This window comes from Coenobita brevimanus, chromosome 20 (genome assembly GCF_032717465.1).
Source record: "Coenobita brevimanus isolate Jiangsu-jjx chromosome 20, ASM3271746v2, whole genome shotgun sequence".
Taxonomy (NCBI): Eukaryota; Metazoa; Arthropoda; class Malacostraca; order Decapoda; family Coenobitidae; genus Coenobita; species Coenobita brevimanus.
Window position 1 is genome coordinate 3077112 of NC_136973.1, and position 20046 is coordinate 3097157.

The 20046-nt window shown below is 45.3% G+C and overlaps 2 protein-coding genes across 2 annotated transcripts in view; both read right to left on the minus strand.

Moving 5' to 3' along the window:
- The window catches only part of LOC145391837 (uncharacterized), a 31315-nt gene extending 20565 nt beyond the window's left edge, over window positions 1–10750 (minus strand). Inside the window, exon 1 of the mRNA XM_080266324.1 lies at window positions 10709–10750. Coding sequence (XP_080122450.1) covers window positions 10709–10750 — 42 coding nt within the window. The remainder of the gene's footprint in view (window positions 1–10708) is intronic.
- A 2245-nt stretch (window positions 10751–12995) lies between these two features.
- On the minus strand, window positions 12996–18408 carry LOC145391838 (uncharacterized). Its single transcript, XM_080266325.1, has 6 exons — window positions 18328–18408; window positions 16345–16514; window positions 15228–15414; window positions 14196–14429; window positions 13647–13781; window positions 12996–13064 (listed from the first exon to the last, which is right to left on the minus strand). The coding sequence occupies exons 1-6, from the start codon at window positions 18406–18408 to the stop codon at window positions 12996–12998; spliced, it is 876 nt and encodes a 291-aa protein (XP_080122451.1).
- Window positions 18409–20046: the final 1638 nt, after the last annotated feature.

The following is a 20046-nucleotide window of genomic DNA, read 5'->3' on the forward strand; positions in this document are numbered from 1 at the left end:
GCAGTGATTTAGATCTTCCCTAAAGGAATAATAATAATAATAATAATAATAACACAAAAAAGAAAATTCGCCAGTGGGATGTGGGAAGTTTTATTACTACTACTACTACTACTGCTAATAAAAATGGCAGTCTTATTTGCATGCCTTTTACGGATTTTAGGTCAGGCGCCGTTATTTGAATCCATAATGGCGGCTTCGTCAATCAACCCACGTTTATAAACCCCGTAGCGCCCCTCCTTTAGTGGTTTAGTTTGCACATTACACTCAGACATCATTTCGTATGTTTGTTTGTTTATTATATCGTTTTAATTAATGACATAGTTTGCATCAGTACACAGCGGGATACTGAGGCATAATAGCGAGGATAAGTCGCAACGGAAAAGGTATTACGAATCTCCAGTGTCATAAGCAAAGGATATTGGCTTCCGTAAAAGGGTTTCGCAATTCCTTCGTGTAATTATACCATATTATGCTGAATGGAGAATGAGAGACTGACTAGGAGAGAGAGAGAGAGAGAGAGAGAGAGAGAGAGAGAGAGAGAGAGAGAGAGAGAGAGAGAGAGAGAGATGGACGGGGAAGAAGGAAGAGGGGGAGATCGAGGACAGACAGATAGATAGATAGATAGATAGACGGGTAGATATAAATAGATAATAAATTTACCATGTGTCCATCATGAGTGCTGAACCGTAACAAGAGATTAACACGCGAATACGATGCTAGTCACGAAGAAGTGCTATGGAAAGGATGTAGAGCCACAGTGTTATCTTATTCTTCCACTGAACTACGAGAAATAAGAAAAAGTCAAACACACACACACACACACACACACACACACACACACACACACACACACACTGCCTCTCCCTTTCCCTAACACAGACACTCACATCACCCCCACCTCTCTCTCTCTCTCTCTCTCTCTCTCTCTCTCTCTCTCTCTCTCTCTCTCTCTCTCTCTCAAAACACAAAACTTTAAATCAACCCTCTTCCTGACATCCACCCATCACATAATATCCTGTAACAGTGAGAATTCCAAAGTTCATATATTCACCCAAAATAAATACCTTACCAAGTCCTCCTCACCTGTCAGCTTAGATTAAGGTTGGGTGAGTCACGGAGGATGGTACACGGGCCCTTGAAGTCTGCCCACGTTACATATTTTCAGAGAAGGCATACCTCCATCAAAGCCAATAAAAATGTACGATATATTTCTGCATCCTCAACCACGTTCACCTCAAAATCTAATCAACCCTTCCTTGCCAAATTGTTCACCTGTCCACCTTAATTGATGTCTGATAGGGCCACAAGTTTTTCAGATATTTTGTACACAGACAGACAAATAGACAAACAGACACGAATGAATACAGTACCTCCTTCAACTTCACTGACGGAGGGAATAGGAAGAAGGAAAAAAAATAAGGGAAAAGGGAAAAGAAGAAGAAAAAGAAGAAGAAGGAAAAGAAGGAGAAGGAGAAGAGAAGGTGAAGAAGATGAACCACAGCAACAACAACTACAACAATAACTACAACTACAACAACAACAGTAACTTCCATCTTCGTCACCTCCTCACTCACACAAACCACTCCTTCACCAACTTCTTCCAACTCCTTAAAAGAAAGGTATAATTTGGCTGCGTGATTATAGAGATTGAAAGTTTCTCCCTTTCTGCGCTGCCACGGACGCCAACTCCTGAAGATACGGCTAACCTCACACCCACACACACACACACACACACACACACACACACACACACACACACACACACACACATGCACACACACACACACACACACACACACACACATGCACACACACACACAATATCCAACTCAGTCCTGCATCATTTTTAAACATATTTGGGATTTCATTCTCGCGGGATTTATCATGGTAAGATCATAATACTTCTCCTGTAAACTCTGCTTCCAAGAGATCAGGTGTGCTAAGCCGACTCCGTGCTCTTTTTATCCCTGCAGAGTTGTTGACTTCATCACGGGTTTCATTCGCCCCTGTGTAGAGTACAACTCTCGTGTGTGGGGAAGCTCCCCACATACAGTTCTCTACAGTAAAGTGGAATCAAAAGCTTTTCGTCTCGTTAACTTTTCTCCTCTTACTGGCTCCCTTCAGCCTCTTTCTCTTCGTCTTGCTGAAGCATCTTTATCTCTGTTTTATTGCTACCTCAATGGTCACTGCTTCTCTGAACTGTCTGCTTGCATCCCTCCACCACTACGACGGGCGCACAGTACCCGTCTAACAACAAACTCTCTTCCCTTTTCTGTCCAGCTCTCTAATGCAAGAGTAAACTATTTCTCCCAGCCCTTTCTGTATGCAATAGGTTAACTCTGGTATTGTCTTCCTCTGTCTGTATTTCCCACTGCCTATGACCTCCAGTCTTTCAAACGCAGTGTGTCCAGGCATCTCGAAATGAACGGATCTTGAATATGGCACTCTGGTAACTTATTTTTGCCTTTTTTTTGGAGGGTACAATCTTGCTGGCTCCTGGCCTTTGGTTCCTTCTTGTCTACACAGTACACACACACACACACACACACACACACACACACACACACACAAATTCTCTCTCTCTCTCTCTCTCTCTCTGCGGGTCTGCTTTAACGAAATCCAGTGCCCGTATTAATAAAAACTCCTAGGAGTAAAAGTTCCTCTCAAAGTGAAATTTGGCTCCTAACTTCTAGAAGTACTCCTGAAAGTTACTTTCAACTCCTAAGTTTACTCGTAAGATCGCTAAAAAATAAAAGTCCTCCACAAGGACTTTTAAGGAGTTAGGAGGGTTTTTAGCGACAGTAATCACAGTAGCTGAGTCCCTCAAACACCAAGAGACAAGACAACATAGACCATGGCTGACCGACACCATCCACCACGCTGAAATTTTCAAGCTCGGGAGGATGCATTCATGGAATATGATGATCAAGAACTTGTAAGAAGGTACCGTTTCGATCGTGAAGGCATTCTGTTTATTACTGATTTAGTAAGAGATGTACTGGAAAGGCCCACACATTGAAACCATCCTCTCACACCCGAGATGAAAGTGTTGATACTATTTAGGTACCTTGCAACTGGAAAAATGCAGCAGTGTAATTGTGATGACTTTGGACCATCACAGCCATCAGAGAGCAATGTGATATCGGAAACACTCTATGCTCTAACTGCTCCACACATTGTTAAGAGGTTTGTGAAGGTCCCTCGTACACTCCCTCCGTCCAGTTTCTCTTTCTCCTGAATTTTTCTGCAGCCGTGGAATCTTGAAATTGTGCCATTGTTGACAGTCACTGTACCATGTACACACGATGCCCCGATGGTAGCAGGCACGATCAGCTGACCACACGATGTGTTTACATTTTATCCATTTTATCGACATTCGTAAAGAATCATAATATATGATCAAATAGATGTTGTTTCTATATATAAAAGCTAGTTTTTCATTTTTAAACTACATACTGATACTCTAAGGCTTTGTAATGGTAATTTTTAAAATATATTAAGCAGAGATTCTTTGTGTTGGCAACACTTCATGTTAGGAGCGCAATTACTACTACGAGTCCTCCTAGGAGGAACTTTTAGAAGCAACTCTCAGCTACAACCACTTTTAGTAGTAATTTTAGGAGTACTTCTAGAAGTTTTTATTAATACAGGCACTCATCTTTAAACTGTTTCCTCCCCCAGCCGGGATTCGATTTCACGTCTATTAGGGCAGTAGACTACCTCTTTCCCTACTCAGCCGCCCCCTTCGTAGCTTTCGTAACACCTCTTCCTGACCGATTTATTGTTCCTATTGCACCTACAAATAAGTAAATAAATAAGAGTACATGACTTATTAGGTGTAGTACGCTAAATAAATCGCTTAGAATGAGGGGTTACGAACATCGCAAACCACTTACAATATGCGTAACACTAACACACGAAATATTAATGTTTACGAGAGACTTTGGAGACGGATTGTGGTGAAAAGCTTGAGTCGGCATAGTTATTCTCAAAACGGTAAGAGCTTTGGGTAATTAAAACTAACACTAAAACGAACACTAACACTAACACTAATGCTAACACCAACACTAACAAACTTACGGAGTGTTTCTTTGACCAATGGTGTCCCGAAATCAACACAAACTTTGGACGAATCGGCGAGAGCTTTCGGTGACAAGTCGATCCGGCAGCGTCACTTCCCCGTCTGTGTAGGAAGTGTAGTGCCATCCCTCCTGCCTTGCCACCCCTTACCACCACCCCCTACCTCCCCCACCCCCACCACAACACCCCTAAAACCCCCACACCCACCACAACACCCTCCTATCACCCCCACACCCACCACAACACCCTCCTACCACCCCATACCCACCACAACACACTGCTACCACCCCATACCCACCACAACACACTGCTACCACCCCCACACCCACCACAACACCCTGCTACCACCCCCACACCCACCACAACACCCCGTACCAGCTCCATACCCACCACAACACCCCCCTACTACCCCCACACCCACCACAACACCCCCCTACCACCCCACACCCACCACAACACCCCCTACCACCACCCTACCACCACACCACAGCAGTACTTACCACCATCCCCATCCCCACCACGGCACTCACCGTCTTTACCACACTTCCCATCTCCCCACAGTCCCCCTACCCACCACAACCACACCAAAACACCCACGACTATACCCAACTACAACAACCCCCGCCACAACACCCTCCACCCTTCACTCAACCACAGCAACCCCCAACACACCACCACAACAACCCCCACCACCACACACCACTCCACCACAACCTCACCTTGCCTTTCCAACCTGCACCCTATCACATCAATCCTCACCACCACACACCTCTCCCTCCACACCAGAATCCCACCTTCCCTTCCCACCAACCTACCACAACATCCACCCTCCACCACACATTCCCACCCCACCACCACAGACCCCCACCCCACCACAACTCCACCTTCCCCTCCCAACCAACCTACCACAACATTTACCCTCCACCACACACCTCCACCCCACCACAATCCCACCATCCCCTCCCCCCTACCACACCCTCTTCCCCTCCCCTCTCCCCCTTCCCTCTCTCAATGGCTTCTATGACTGTACATAAATATTCTTAAGATCTAGTCCTTTTCATCTATAGTTCCTTCACCTTAACTTGGCTCAGATATTCGTCCTTTTGCAGTTTATTTCAGGTAACACTTCTTCGTGACTAGCATCATATTCTAGTGTTATTATTTTTTTTTACATCTTGTTGGTAGAATACGACAATACCACGGCTCTACATCTTATTCACAGCACTTCTTCGTGACTAGCATCATATTCCAGTGTTAATCTATTGTCACAGCTCAGCGTTCGAGAGAGAGAGAGAGAGAGAGAGAGAGAGAGAGAGAGAGAGAGAGAGAACTATAACTATAACTATAATTCTTTCACCTTAACTTGGCCCAAATTTCCTTCCTTTTACGGCTTATTTCACGCAACTTATAGACAGTAAAAGACAGTCCTACGGCTCTACATCCTCTCCATAGCACTGCTTCGTGACTAGCACCATATTCTAGTGATAATATGTTGTTGCAGCTCAGTCTTCAAGATGGGGAGATGATAATTTTGGGCCAAGTTAAAGTGAAAAGATTATATCACGACAGATGATCGTGGATTTTTATTGATTTTAATGTGGATGCTCTTTTCAAAATCCTTTCTTCTCTCTCTCTCTCTCTCTCTCTCTCTCTCTCTCTCTCTCTCTCTCCGAAATTTACAAGAGATTTCTGTAGGACTGAGTTTCGTATATATATTTTTTATTACCATTCACTAGTCACAGGCACTTCTCTTATTTTATTCTTCTTCTTTTTTTTTCTTGGAGTAATATTTCGAGTTTCTGGCCTTTGGTTCCTTCTTCCTCTAAAAAAAAATAGGGAACACTAAAGGTCAAACAGGAAAGGCACATGAGAGCAAAAAAGTACAGTGATATATAATTGGATAAAAAAAATGATCATATTTAGTACAAACACAGTAAGGAGACACGATACTAAATGAAAAGCAGTGAAAAATATGATCAAGAAGGCATACAGTGCACAAAATGGTTTATTCTAGAGTATGTTAGAGATTTATATATACCTTGAAAATATATATATACGTTAGAAATGTATATACTACTGGCTATGATTCTTTTTTTGAGTTGCGTCCCCTCCTCTCAGCCTCGGTTCGCCTTTACACGGCCCGCACGTCAACATAGCCCCATACCCACCCACCTCACACCCCCGCTTCCTACCGTCATGTCAAAATATTTATCCCAGAACTATTATTATTATCATTATTATTATTATTAATATTATTATGCAGGTTCAAGTGAGGTTAACCCAACTGAATACAGACTAGGTTAACTCTTCTACACTTCACTCTCCCCATTTTCAAGCGATAAGGGGGAGTTGAGGGACGCGTATATTTTAAGTTGGGATGGGTCTGTCTTGGAATATAATATTTCTATCGTTAACTTTCTTCCCAGACGACCAGGTTAAAGAAAAAAAAGAAAGCAAGGAGGCCAGGTGGCAGATCTAAAGGAAGGAAACCAGCTTATTATTATGTGTTTTGAACGTTGAAATAGACAGAATATGGATACTGAGTAGAAATCAATAGTTCATGGTCACACACACACACACACACACACACACACACTTGTTCCAGCCAAGCACTGTGTCTTCTCTGAGTCATTACACCCCCCTTGGAAACTGCCCATGTCTCCCCAGGGGTATGCCCTCCCCAGGTAAAGAACCAGTAGGTATTTCCGAGTGTTAGCCGTATATATAGTGTGTGTGTGGTTTAACTCTAAATTTCGTTTTCTTTTAGCACATGTATTCATTTTCTATGCTGAAATTATTTACGGGAGACTGTAGCCAATTCTGTTGTTAATGTATGTGCTATGTATGGGGGAGAGGGAGGAGAAGGCCAAGGATGAGATGGAGGGGTGGAGAGGTATATGAGAGAGGGGCGTGTGAGCTGGGAGCAGGGCAGTGAAATGGCAGGAGACAGGGCGACGTGGAAGCTATTTGTTTGTGGCCACTCCTTACGGGATTAAGGCGTTTGCAATAGTTAGATAGACAGTATGGTTTTGTGTGTGTGTGTGTGTGTGTGTGTGTGTGTGTGTGTGTGTGTGTGTGTGTGTGTGTGTTTTGCTGTCTTGTGTGTTTTTATGTAGTGTTTTCCACCTTTCTCCTCTCTTGCACCCTTCTTTCATGGCCTGTGACAAATATATAAGTTAGCCATTTGACAACAGGAAGAAAACGGAAAAAACGCTCTCGGGCTGAAGTGGTTGGTGTTGAATTTATTATTATTATTATCATTATTATTATTATTATTATTATTATTATTATTGTTATTATTATTATTATCAATTTCTTCTTATTGCTTTCATCATCATCATCATCATAACCATCATCATCATAACCATCATCATCATCATTATTATTATTATTATTATTATTATTATTATTATTGCTGTTTTTCTTTTGCCCTAGATATTTTTTTCATTCGTAGTAGTAGTAGAGGTAGTAGTAGTAGTAGTAGTGGTAGTAGTAGCAGTAGTACCTTCATTATCATCATCACCAGCATCATTATCATCATCATTATTATTATTATTATTATTATTATTAGGTTTCAACATGACTTTCGAAGCATGTCTACATTTTTTTCTCTTCAAACACATTCTTCTGCCAACGAATGCTTGTTGTTGTTGTTGTTGTTGTTGTTTTCGTGGTTCCAGGCTGCTATGGCGGTGAACCCAGTGGACTGCAGGGTACGGGCCACCTCATCCGGTCGCTCCCAGACACCTTTTATTGATGATATGTTGTAGGATTGTCTGAGTTGAGAGAGAGAGAGAGAGAGAGAGAGAGAGAGAGAGAGAGAGAGTGGGGGGGGTTGATTTACAGTGTGAGCATAGTGGATTATTTGTGAGTAAAATTTCTGCTTTTGTACCGAAGTTATGGCCTAGCGGAGTGTCTGTGATAAGTAGTTTGTGTTGTTAATCAAGTGAGTGGATGGTAGTAAGCTTGCGAGTTGTAGTTTATGTGGGCACTGAAGGATGAGCAGAGGAGACTGATTTGTGAGTAATATTTGCTCTTGATATTAAAGGGATAGGTAGCAGCCGAATCTTCTCTGGGATAAATCGCTTGCTGGAATTATTTAGGGATTTGGAACGCCCCGTCTGAGTAGTCCGCCTCATAGTAGTCAACATCCTGGAAAAAAAGAAAAAGAAAAAAAAGAAAAAGTCAGATTACGGTCGTATTCTCGTCGGTTAAGGTAGCTCCCTAACACCTCCTGCTTAGCGATTTATTTTGCTAATCACACCTTGTACTCCTCTTCCGTGTTACTTAATAATAAAGATAATAGTGATAGAAGTAGTAGTGGCAGTAGTAGTACCGGGTAGTAGTATTCATCCACCCAGCCATCATCCAATCCTATGTAAGCCCATAAGGAGCGTAGGAGCCCGGGGCTAGGTAAGTTGGTCCTGACATTTAAGATGAGAATGACCAGCCTCACTCATCCCTTAGTGGCATTACGTGAGCAATCAACCCCAACCATCCCTTGGATATAAACCTTCACCGGCTCAATCCGATTGAAGCGCCTTAATTTGGTTCTATGGTTACCACCCAGCATAGTAAATGGTTTCCTGGTGTACAGAAAACCATTTGCCTTGTCACTCAGTGTAGAGTCACCCATAGGCAGAAGGAGAAGGAAAGACTGAAGGAAAGACAGAGGAGGAAGACTGGAAAAGAGAAAAGGGCAGACACCCAAAGCAGCACTACAGCGAGTGAGTGGATGGTGAGTGCCCCCCCCTACCACAACATTAATAATAATAATAATAATAATAATAATAATAATAATAATAATACCAAGGCAGTGGTATTAACTCACATCGTTGGTGGTATTGGTAGGGATGGTGTCGATGAAGCAGCCATTTGTCTTGCACCAGGAACATAAATTACTTGACGCCTCGCTGGGTAAGTCGCACACCTTACTGACCGTCTTGCACACTGGAAAGAGTAGTAGTAGTAGTAGTAGTAGTAGTAGTGGTGGTGGTGGTGGTGTTAGTGGTGATGGTGGTGGTAGTAGTAGTAGTAGTAATAATAATAATAATAATAATAATAATAATAATAATAATAGCAATAATAAAAATAATAATAATAATAATAATAATAATAAAGTACCTCATATATATCTTACTGATTGGTTTGCTAACTCTATTGCACACTTGTCGAGGAGGAAGAGAAGGAGGAGGAGGAGGAGGAGGAGGAAGAAGAAGAGGAGGAAGAATAAGAGGAGGAGGAGGAAGAGGAGGATATTTGTGCCTATTAAATGAACGAGGAAGATACAAATAGGTATAAGTAGAATCCATAAATAGGCAAATAGGTTAATGGGTAAATGGACAGGGTATAGAGAGATAGATAGACAAGCACAGATAAATAGACAGATAGATAGATAAAAAGACAGATAGACACACTGATAGATAGACACAGAGATAGATAAACTCCAGGATCTACTCACAGCCATTACAATACCAGTCATGATAAGGTATGCGACAGGCAGACAACCAGATATACAGAGAAATAAACAGACAGATAGACAGACGGATAGATAGATAGACACACAGATAGATAGACAGACAGACAGATAGATAAACTCCTGCATCTACTCACAGCCATTACAGTACCAATCATGATAAGGTATGCGACAGGGGAGGTCATCGCAAAGGTCGCCAGGGAAGGGGCCTTTGCTTATGGCGTCCAGAACCTCTTGTGTGATGGGCACGGGTTCGCTCATTCCTCCATCAAATTCTATCTCCATCAGTTTCACAGCTAGATCGAAGGGTAGGGAGCCCGTCTCTTCTCCCAGGCATCTCCACCCCTGTTAGAAGGAAGGAGAGGAAGAATGAGAATGAGGAGGACTGGGGAAGGGAGTCGTATTCATCTCCTATAGTTATCTCATCCCTCTGTCGAATTTAATCTCCATCATTTTCACCCCTATATCAAAAGGTAGGGAGCCCTTCTCATCTCCCAGGCATCTCCACCCCTGTTAGAATGAAGGAAATGAAGGGTGATGAGAATGAAGGTCGTGGAGAATAGAATGATGAGAATAAAGATCGTGGAGAACAGAATGGTGTCAAAATATATAGCAAAAACAGCAACAATACCACAAAGATTTTTTCAGACAGTGCTATCTACCTCATACACATAAAATCAGTGTAAATTATAGTTTCTTTCCTTTTCAGTCCTTCCTATAAAATTTCCATGGCAGTTTTTCAATGCTGTGTGACACTCCTTCTCACCTTTTCCTGCCGGCTTCGACTGGGGGGTTTGATGGACGGGGGAGCCTTCTTGTTTTCCTTTTTTTCCCTTCCTTTCTGTCTTTATTTTCATCTCATATAATTAGATACCATAGTCATAGTCTTCTCTGTAATGAATGTCCCCGAAAAAGCATTAGGTCTTTTTCTTTGCTTTCCCTTGTACTCTCTCTCTCTCTCTCTCTCTCTCTCTGTCTATCTATCTATCTATCTAACTATCTACCCCACCTGCCTCACTAACATACCTCCCTCTTGTCTCCCTACCTATCTTCCTGACCTATTCAACCTCTCTACCTACCTACCTACCTCACCTTCCCTCCTGCCGTCCCTCTCCTCTTCTGCCTCTCCCCTGCCTACCCTGCCTGACCCACCTTCAGAAGGGCCACTAGGAGCACCACTGGCCACGTCCTCATCCTTGCCTCTCACTCTTGGCTCTGACGCACCGCACCTGCCTCACCTCTACTCCTGCCTCACCCCCCTGCCTCACCCCTATCCTTTCCGCCTCCCCCTATCATCTTACCTACACATCTGCTCATGTACACCCCTTCCCTCTCGTTTCTTCTCTCCCCTCCCCCCCCCACATCGCCCACTTTCTGCCTAATCTCCCCCTCTCTCACCTCCACTGCCTCACCCCTCTCTGCCTTATTACTTATCTCCTCACCCTACACCTGCCTCACCACACATCTGCCTCACCCCACACCTGCCTCACCACACATTTGCCTCACCTCACACCTGCCTCATCCCAAATCTGCCTCACCCTACTCTTGCCTCATCCCTTTCTGCCTCGCCACTCATCTCTTCACCCCACACCTGCCTCACCCTACACCCGCTTCACTCACACCTGCCTCACCCTTACTTTCCAGACCTACACATCTGTCCTGCCTCACCCTGTCTCTGCCTTACCTCCCATCTTCCTCACCCTCTTGCCTCACTCTCTTTCTGCCTCACCCTCTATGCCTCACTCTCTGCCTTACCCTCTGTGCCTCACTCTCTCTGTCCCACTCTCTCCTCCTCCTCTTCCTGCTCCTGCTCCTCCTTCTCCTTCTCCTCCTCCTCCTTCTCCTCCTCCTCCTCCTCCTCCCTCTTAAATCATCCACTTCCTGGAGGGTCATAGAGTAGATTACCACCATCACCGCCCCTCCTCCCTCTCTCTCTCTCTCTCTCTCTTCCGTCCATCTCTCATACTTTCTTCCGTCTCATCTTTTCTCTCCTTCCTTCTCTCTCTCTCTGCCTCACCACACACCTGCCTCACCACACACCTGCCTCACCACACACCTGCCTCACCACACACCTGCCTCACTACACACATGCCTCACCCACACACGTGCCTAACTACACACCTGCCTCACCCACACACCTGCCTCACCCACGCACCTTCCTCACCCTACACCTGTCTCACCACACACCTCCCTCACTACACACCTGCCTCACCCACACACCTGCCTCACCACACACCTGCCTCACCACACACCTGCCTCACCACACACCTGCCTCACCACACACCTGCCTCACCCACACACCTGCCTCACTACACACCTGCCTCACCACACACCTGCCTCACCACACACCTGCCTCACCCACACACGTGCCTCACTACACACCTGCCTCACCCACACACCTGCCTCACCCACGCACCTTCCTCACCCTACACCTGTCTCACCCACACACCTGCCTCACCCACGCACCTTCCTCACCCTACACCTGTCTCACCACACACCTGCCTCACCAAACACCAGCCTCACCACACACCTGCCTCACCACACACCTGCCTCACCACACCTGCCTCACCAAACATCAGCCTCACCACACACCTGCCTCACCACACACCTGCCTACCTTTCCTTTAATCAGTCTCAAAGGATAAACATTAATACACAATTTATTTTTATTTTCATTTACTGCCTTATATACAGAGGTTGGTATTGGTGATGTCACAGTAGGGGTGATGTCACAACAGAGGTGATGTCACAACAGAGGTGATGTCACAGCAGAGGTGATGTCACAGCAGAGGTGATGTCACAGTGGAGGTGATGTCACAGCAGAGGTGATGTCACAGTAGGGTTGATGTCACAGCAGAGGTGTCACAGCAGAGGTGATGTCACAGCAGAGGTGATGTCACAGTGGAGGTGATGTCACAGCAGAGGTGATGTCACAGTGGAGGTGATGTCACAGCAGAGGTGATGTCACAGCAGAGGTGATGTCACAGCAGAGGTGGTGTCACAGTAGAGGTGATGTCACAGCTCAGGTGATGTCACAGCTCAGGTGATGTCACAGCAGAGGTGATGTCACAGCAGAGGTGGTGTCACAGTAGAGGTGGTGTCACAGCAGAGGTGGTGTCACAGCAGAGGTGGTGTCACAGTAGGGGTGATGTCACAGTAGGGGTGATGTCACAGTTCAGGTGATGTCACAGCAGAGGTGATGTCACAGTAGAGGTGATGTCACAGTAGAGGTGATGTCACAGTTCAGGTGATGTCACAGTAGAGGTGATGTCACAGTAGGGGTGATGTCACAGCAGAGGTGATGTCACAGCAGAGGTGATGTCACAGTGGAGGTGATGTCACAGCAGAGGTGATGTCACAGCAGAGGTGATGTCACAGCAGAGGTGATGTCACAGCAGAGGTGGTGTCACAGTAGAGGTGATGTCACAGCAGAGGTGATGTCAGGGTCGGCGTACAAAGAGTGATTCCCGGTACAGAGGAAACACATGACCTTTGACCTCAGCGTACACCTGTAATCAGTATGTGTTAATTACCACATCTGTTCACGAAAGAGCCATTCAATCTTTAAAAATAACTAAAAAAAGAAAGATGAAAGAAAAAAAGTAAGAAAGAAAGAAAGAAAGAAAGAAATGCGTCTCTTTACCTACTTCAACTTTCCTTTTCCGTTCTTTGTCAACTTTCCCTTCCTTCCTTCCTTCCCCCTTCCTTCCTTCCTTCCTTCCTTCCTTCCCCCTTCCTTCCTTCCTTCATTCCTTCCTTCCTTCCTTCCCCCTTCCTTCCTTCCTTCATTCCTTCCTTCCTTCCTTCCCCCTTCCTTCCTTCCTTCCTTCCTTCCTTCCTATTTGTTCAGGCCTTAATTTCGCTTTCTCAGACATTCAGTTACAATATTCTTCCATCTTCTTAGTAGTACACGCTGGATAGGTGGATAGTGGAAGGTGGAGGGGGAAGGTGGATGGTTGTGGTGGTGGGTGGATGGTTGGTGGTAGAGGGTGGATGGCTGGGTAGTAGAAGGTGGAGGAGGTAGGTGGATAGTTTATGGTGCATGGCGGATAGCTGAATAGATGGATAGATAGATGGATAGATAGATATACCTGCTGTGCCGTGTTGAGCTCTGTGTGGACGAGGTGGAAGCCCCTGGAGTAGAGTGCCCTCAGTACCCGCTCCACACGCCGCCCTTCAGCCACTCGTGTAGCGGTGGATGCGTTCTTAAACCCGTCCAGGTGGATCTGTGGAGTGGATGTGGACGATTAGGTGGATGGATGGATGGGCAAGTAAGTGATCACCCTCGTCTTAAAAATAGGAATGAGTGACCTAGCCCTGGAAACCTACGTTCTTGATGGTGTGAAAAAAAAGGGATTGGATGGATGGATCAATGGATGAATGAATCTATAAAAATCTCTTATTTTAAAAAACTTTCCCACCTGTTTCGCCTTCCAAACCCCTGCCATGCTCACCTTCAACTTCACATCATCCAGCTCTCACAACATTCTACAACTATTTCAGCTCATGTCTCCATATTAAGTATAAAACTAATATAGACATAAGCTCAAAACTTGCATATAATTACTGAAATACTGTGAATTGCTTCTTCATGCAAACTTTCCCGCCAGTTTCGTCTCCCATATCCCTTCCAAGCTCACCTCCAGCGCGATTTGCTTCACATCATCCAGAATCCGCGCTCGTGTCGGAGATGTCAGGATGCCCCCGAGGACGTCCCATTCCCAGTGCTCGATGTCCAGCTTCAGGATGTCAATGGTGCGCTGGTTGTGTCCTAAGATGTCCCGCAGAGTTTCCAGGGTTCGAAAATGCGCCGTCCTCCATTCCCACTTCTTGTTCGCGCCATCTCCGTCCGCTGAGGTCATATTGATCGTGTCCTACGGGGCGCGGAATCACAAGAGGCATAAAAAAAATCTGTTTTCTTCTGTAACTATATTCTTTTCACTTCAACTTGGCCTAAAATTGTCAAATACCCATCTTGAATGTTGAGTTGTGACAATATATGAACACTAAAATATGATGCTGTACTCTTTTCACTCTAACTTGGCCTAAAATTGCCAAATCTCCATCACTAATGCTGAGCCGCAAAAAATATTAACTTTCGAATATGATGCTGAAGTCTGCTCTTTTCATTTTAACTTCACTGATGGCAAGGGACTTCACTCACACCTAGAAGTCACCCATATGATTAACAACACACATACATCACTAGGAGACATCACTAAAGGCCACTTGACATCACCTACATCAGTTCGTCAGTCCTTGGAAGTACAGATTCAACATGTGACATCATTTAGAACAAAGTGGCATCACTCAGAACAAAGGGACATCACATACATCACCATCTACATCACCATCGACGTCTACCTTAAAAGCAGGACACATACATCACAAAGACACATCACTAAAAGCACTTGACATCATCCACATCACTATCAATCACATCATCACTCATACATCACACAGAGACACCATTAAAAGGCCACCTAACATCACTGACATCACAAACAAACACACCCTCACTCATACACCACAAAGAGACATCACACAAAGGCCACCTGACATCACCCACATCACAAACAAACACATCATCACTCACCCACATCACAAACAGACACACCCTCACTCATACATCACGCAGAGACATCACAAAAGGGCCCCCTGACATCACCTACATCGCTATTGAAGTCAGCCAAACCGACGTCAAGGAAATGCAAGTTTTCCCTCAACATTCCATTTGTCCACGTCGTTAGCGTCATGTCCATTGCAAAGATCGAGCAATTGAACCGTGCAATCGCCGAGTCCCAGGAGATTTCGGCACCCACGCCCACGGAGTACACGATGCAGGCTCCAGGGACGGGTCTGTGGGCGTAGGAGTGGTGGTGGTGGTGATAATTGTGGTGGTTGTGGTAGTTGTGGTGGTGGGAGAAGGAGTAGCAACAGTAGTAGTAGCAGTAGTGGTATCAATAATAATAATAATGATAATAATAATAATAATAATAATAATAATAATAATAATAATAACAGTAACAAAAGCAACACTACAAATAATCACAACAACAATTCAACAAAATCTAACGAGGCTCACACGCAGTACAGGGGAAATGTAAAGGGATTTTTGACCAGTACTCTACACCTTTACCACACCTGTCCTCATTTCATCACCTGCCTTAATTAACTCGCCAGGTGAGCATCGAATATTCATAGCCTTAGTCACCTGTGCAAAGGAATTACCCAAACTTTTCTTTCCACATTTAACTGGTACAGGAGAGGGACGCCTTCACGTGTTGGCACCCATATAACCAGGCGGCTCCACTGCCTGGCTATCCAAACGTCCCTCAACTACCTCCCTATCCCCCGAAAGGAGGATGGTGGACTGCAGGAGGACGATATCAGCCTTCAGTCCACCGGGTTCACGTTCACATGAGCCTGAAACCATAGTAACAGCCTCTAAATGTCTTTGTTTCCATAAATGTAAAAGTAGATAGATACATTGATAGATAAACAGGTAGATAGGTGGGCAGGTAAGTAGGTGGGATGGTAGGAACATAGGTAGGTAGGTAGGTAGGTAGGTAGGCAGAGAGGCAGGCAGGAATATACTCGGTGCGTATGTAGGAAAACAGATAAGAAGACAGGTGGGTGGGTGGGTAGGTAGGTAGGTAGGTAAGCATGTAGGTAGGTAGGTAGTGGGCAGGCAGGGAGACAGGTACATAAACAGATAGATAGATAGATAGATAGATAGATAGATAGATAGTCAGACAGACAGACAGAAACACAGGTAAACAGTCTCACCTCACATCGGGATCAAAACAGGTGTACTTATTCCCATCAGTGAGGCAGGTGTGACAGTCCCCGCACCACAGCTGGCCCCCGAGACCCCTGAGACGCCTGCAGGTGGAGGTGGGAAGGTCCAAGATCTCCTGAAGGCGTTGTGGGTCCCAGGGGGCATCGTCGGGCGACTCCTGAAGGTGAAAAAACGAAAAAAGACATTCAAACTCAGAGGCGCCATTTTTTTCATCTCCGCGTCAGTCCTCTCGTAAAAAATGGCATCAATTCTATGTTCTTTCTTTTTTTTTTTTTTTAATGCCCAGAACTCGATTTTTTTTTATTTTTTTTACATCTTTTGCTGATTATCCTGCAAAAAATACTTATAACTTGGTGTACTTTTCGGCTCGTGGCTATATTTTATTTGTGAAATTGTTAGAATTGGTGAGAGAGAGAGAGAGAGAGAGAGAGAGAGAGAGAGAGAGAGACCCAAAAATAAAAATAAAGAGAAAAAGAGACTGCTGCTGAGAACAAAGAGGAGGAGGAGGAGGAGGAGTGGGTGAAGTAGGAGAGGAAGAGGAGGAGGAGGAAGGATAAGAAGCGGATGTGGTGAAGAAGGAGAGGAGGAGGATGGGGTGGAGAAGGATAAGAGGAAAGGGGGGAGTAGGAAGGAGGAAAAGACGAAGAGGAGGTATAGAAGAGGTGGAGGGTGGGAGGAGGAGGAGAAAGACGGTAAAAAGGAAGAGGAGGAGGAGGAGAAGGAGGAGGAGGAGGAGGAGGAGGAGGAGGAGGAGGAGAGGTGGAAGATGTAAATCAATAATGGAGGGAAAGATCGTGTTCTTAGGGCGGAGAGGAGGAGGAGGAGGAGGAGGAGGAGGAGGAGAGGAAGGGGTGAGAAATATCAGAGAGAGAGACAGAGAGAAAGGGAGAGAGAGAGAGAGAGAGGAAGAAGGGAAAAGAAAGACGGAAGAGAAGAGAGGGAGAGGATGAAGGTGATGAGAGAGAGAGAGAGAGAGAGAGAGAGAGAGAGAGAGAGAGAGAGAGAGAGAGAGAGGTAATATGAGATGGAGAGAGAGTGGGGAAGGGAGAGGCGGGTGATTGTTGAGAAAGATAAGGGAAGAGAGAGAGAGAGAGAGAGAGAGAGAGAGAGAGAGAGAGAGAGAGAGAGGCGAAGGTAAGAATGAAAGATTAATGGAGGGAGTCTTTGAAGAAGGGAGGAAAGGGAGGAGAAAAAGGAAGAGGAAAGGGGAGGGAAGGAGAGAGAGAGAGAAGATGGCAGGAGAGGGAGAGAAAAGAGAGGGAGAGAAGAAGGGAGTGAAAGAGGAAGTGGAGGAAAGAGAGAAGGAGCAGGGATGAGTGAGGCAGAAATAGAGAAAATACATAGGAGAGAGAGAGAGAGAGAGAGAGAGAGAGAGTCAGAGAGGGACCAAGGGACAGGAAGCGATGTGAGGAGGAAAATATAAGGGGGGAGGGGAGGGGCAGGGAAGGGGAAGGGGAGGGGAAGGGGGAGGGGGAGAGAAAGCAGATGTTAGGGGGGTGAGGTAGCGAGTGGAGAAAGAGTGAGGGGGAGGAATTATGGACTAGAGGGAGGGAATGAGAAAGGGAGATGAAGAGGAGGAAAAAGGAGGAGGAGGGAGAGAAAAAGGGGAGGTAGGGAGAGAGGGGGTACCGGAAGGGGGAGAGAGAGGAAGCGGTAACAGAAGGAAAGCGGTGGGGAGGGAGAAGGGAGGAGGGGAGGATACCAGGAGCGGAAAGGGAAGGGTAGGGGAAGAGGTTTGAAAGAAGGAGAAGAGGAGGAGGATGTGATGAAGAGAGAGAGAGAGTTGACTGTGACAGTACACCTGGATTGTGACTTTGAGGATGACAAGGTGGACAGACAGACAGACAGACAGATAGAGAAATAAATAGATAGACAGATAGATAGATGGAGAGACAGATGAACTTCAACATTAGACACATAGATAAACTTCGGCATTAAATAAATTGATAGATAAATAGATAAAACAGCACCTGTATCGTGGCTCTCAAAACATATGGGTTTCGAAGCGGTCTGGGGAGCTTCGGATCATCTTCCTCTCTCCACGTCCGCATCACATACTCCACCTGCCCCACTCCCACCCTCCACCCACCCCGCACCACCACCGCCACCCCCCACACCCACCCGGCCACCCCCACCACCCACAGGAGCAGGGAGGGGAGGGGGAGACGACGATGGATTGTGGGAAGACGAAGCATTATGGAGAGAACTAGGCACTGAGATGAGACGAAGATTTGAGGAGTGAGACTTTTTTTTTTTTTATCTTACAGTGCTGGTGGTTTGTATGTTTTGGTTTTCATGTTGTTCTTCTGTTTTTCACTGTACCAGCTTCACTGTATCCACCGTTGCACTGTAGTCACTGCCACAATCACAGTAACCAGCCACTGTCAGTTTCGTTATGGTCACGTCTCAAGATCTCACATACCATCACCTCTAATTACTATACGCCTTTCACTCTAACTTGGCCTAAAATTGCCATCTCTCCATCTTGAATGCTGAGCTGTAAAAATCGGTTACTCCCTAGAATACGATGCTAGTCACGAAGAAGCGCCATGGAAAGGGTGTAGAGCCTTAGTAGTGTCCTTTTCCTGGCACTGAACATCGTGTAATAAGCTGCAAAAGGACGAAACCCTGGGCCAGGTTAAGGTGAAAGAACTATAGGACTTTGACCTTTACTATATATTTTAATGTAACTCCCCTATAGCTATTTTTTTCATCTGACGGAACTAGGCAACTCCTCCATAACATGTATATAAATTCATGGTAGCGTGAAATTTGATGAGCCTTCTTTATGACAGAGGAATGAGTCTCCTTGGTTACTAGCTACATCCACCCTCTAGCCTGACTACACCTGGCCATCAACTGAGCGGAAAAGAGTTAGGGTCTTTGGTCCGTATCCTCGTTGGTTCTCCCTAACACCTTTCCCTAAGCGATTTATTTACTTATTACACCTTACTTTCCTATTTTGTGGTACATAAATCCTTCCAGTATCGTCATCCGCCGCATAAATAATGTACAAAGTGATATTAACCACGCCACGCCAGTTTCGCTCGGTATGCCTCTGTCAAGGCTTGCACACACACCCGCCATACAACCTCCATGACTTTGCTGACCTAATCAGTTCATCGTCCCTTCATACTGTATCACTGACAAAAGTTTGGTCGAAATCCGTCGAGCGGTTCAGGAGATGTCGCGCCCACAAAAATAAACTAAGTCGACCCCCTATGATCTTGACCTTTGACTCCTTGACCTAGCTGACCTATTTAGTCCATCATCATTTCCTACTGCATCATTGACAAGAGTTTGATGGGAATCCGTCTATGGGATCAGGAGATATCGCGTTCACAAGTGTTACGGACGCACCCACAAACGTACGCCACCACCCACGCACGCCCAAGTTAGGGTAAAAACATTATAGCACAATCTGTTTTCCCTACAATTCCGCGGTTTTAAGTTAGCACCCTCTGAAAGCTCCTATAGTATTCACTCCTACCTTAACTAAATCATCTAAAATTAAGTGGAATAACGTTCTAGATTTGTCCCGACTATGAGAGGGTTTGGTGCTGGGTAAGGACAACTTCGCGTGGTGGCACATTTATTATCAGTTCTGCTGCTCGGTTATACAAACGTCCCTCACCGCCTTCCCTATTCCTCGAAAGGATGGTGGACTGGAGAGGGACAACTCTAGCCTG

Excerpts from the sequence above, each read along its gene's own strand:
- LOC145391838 (XM_080266325.1), bottom strand. The coding sequence starts at position 18,408 with ATGCGGACGTGGAGAGAGGAAGATGATCCGAAGCTCCCCAGACCGCTT. Across the intron at positions 16,515-18,327 it reads TTTTGAGAGCCACGATACAG|GAGTCGCCCGACGATGCCCC; the intron begins GTGCTGTTTTAT and ends TTTCACCTTCAG. Across the intron at positions 13,782-14,195 it reads TGAAGCAAATCGCGCTGGAG|ATCCACCTGGACGGGTTTAA; the intron begins GTGAGCTTGGAA and ends TCCACTCCACAG.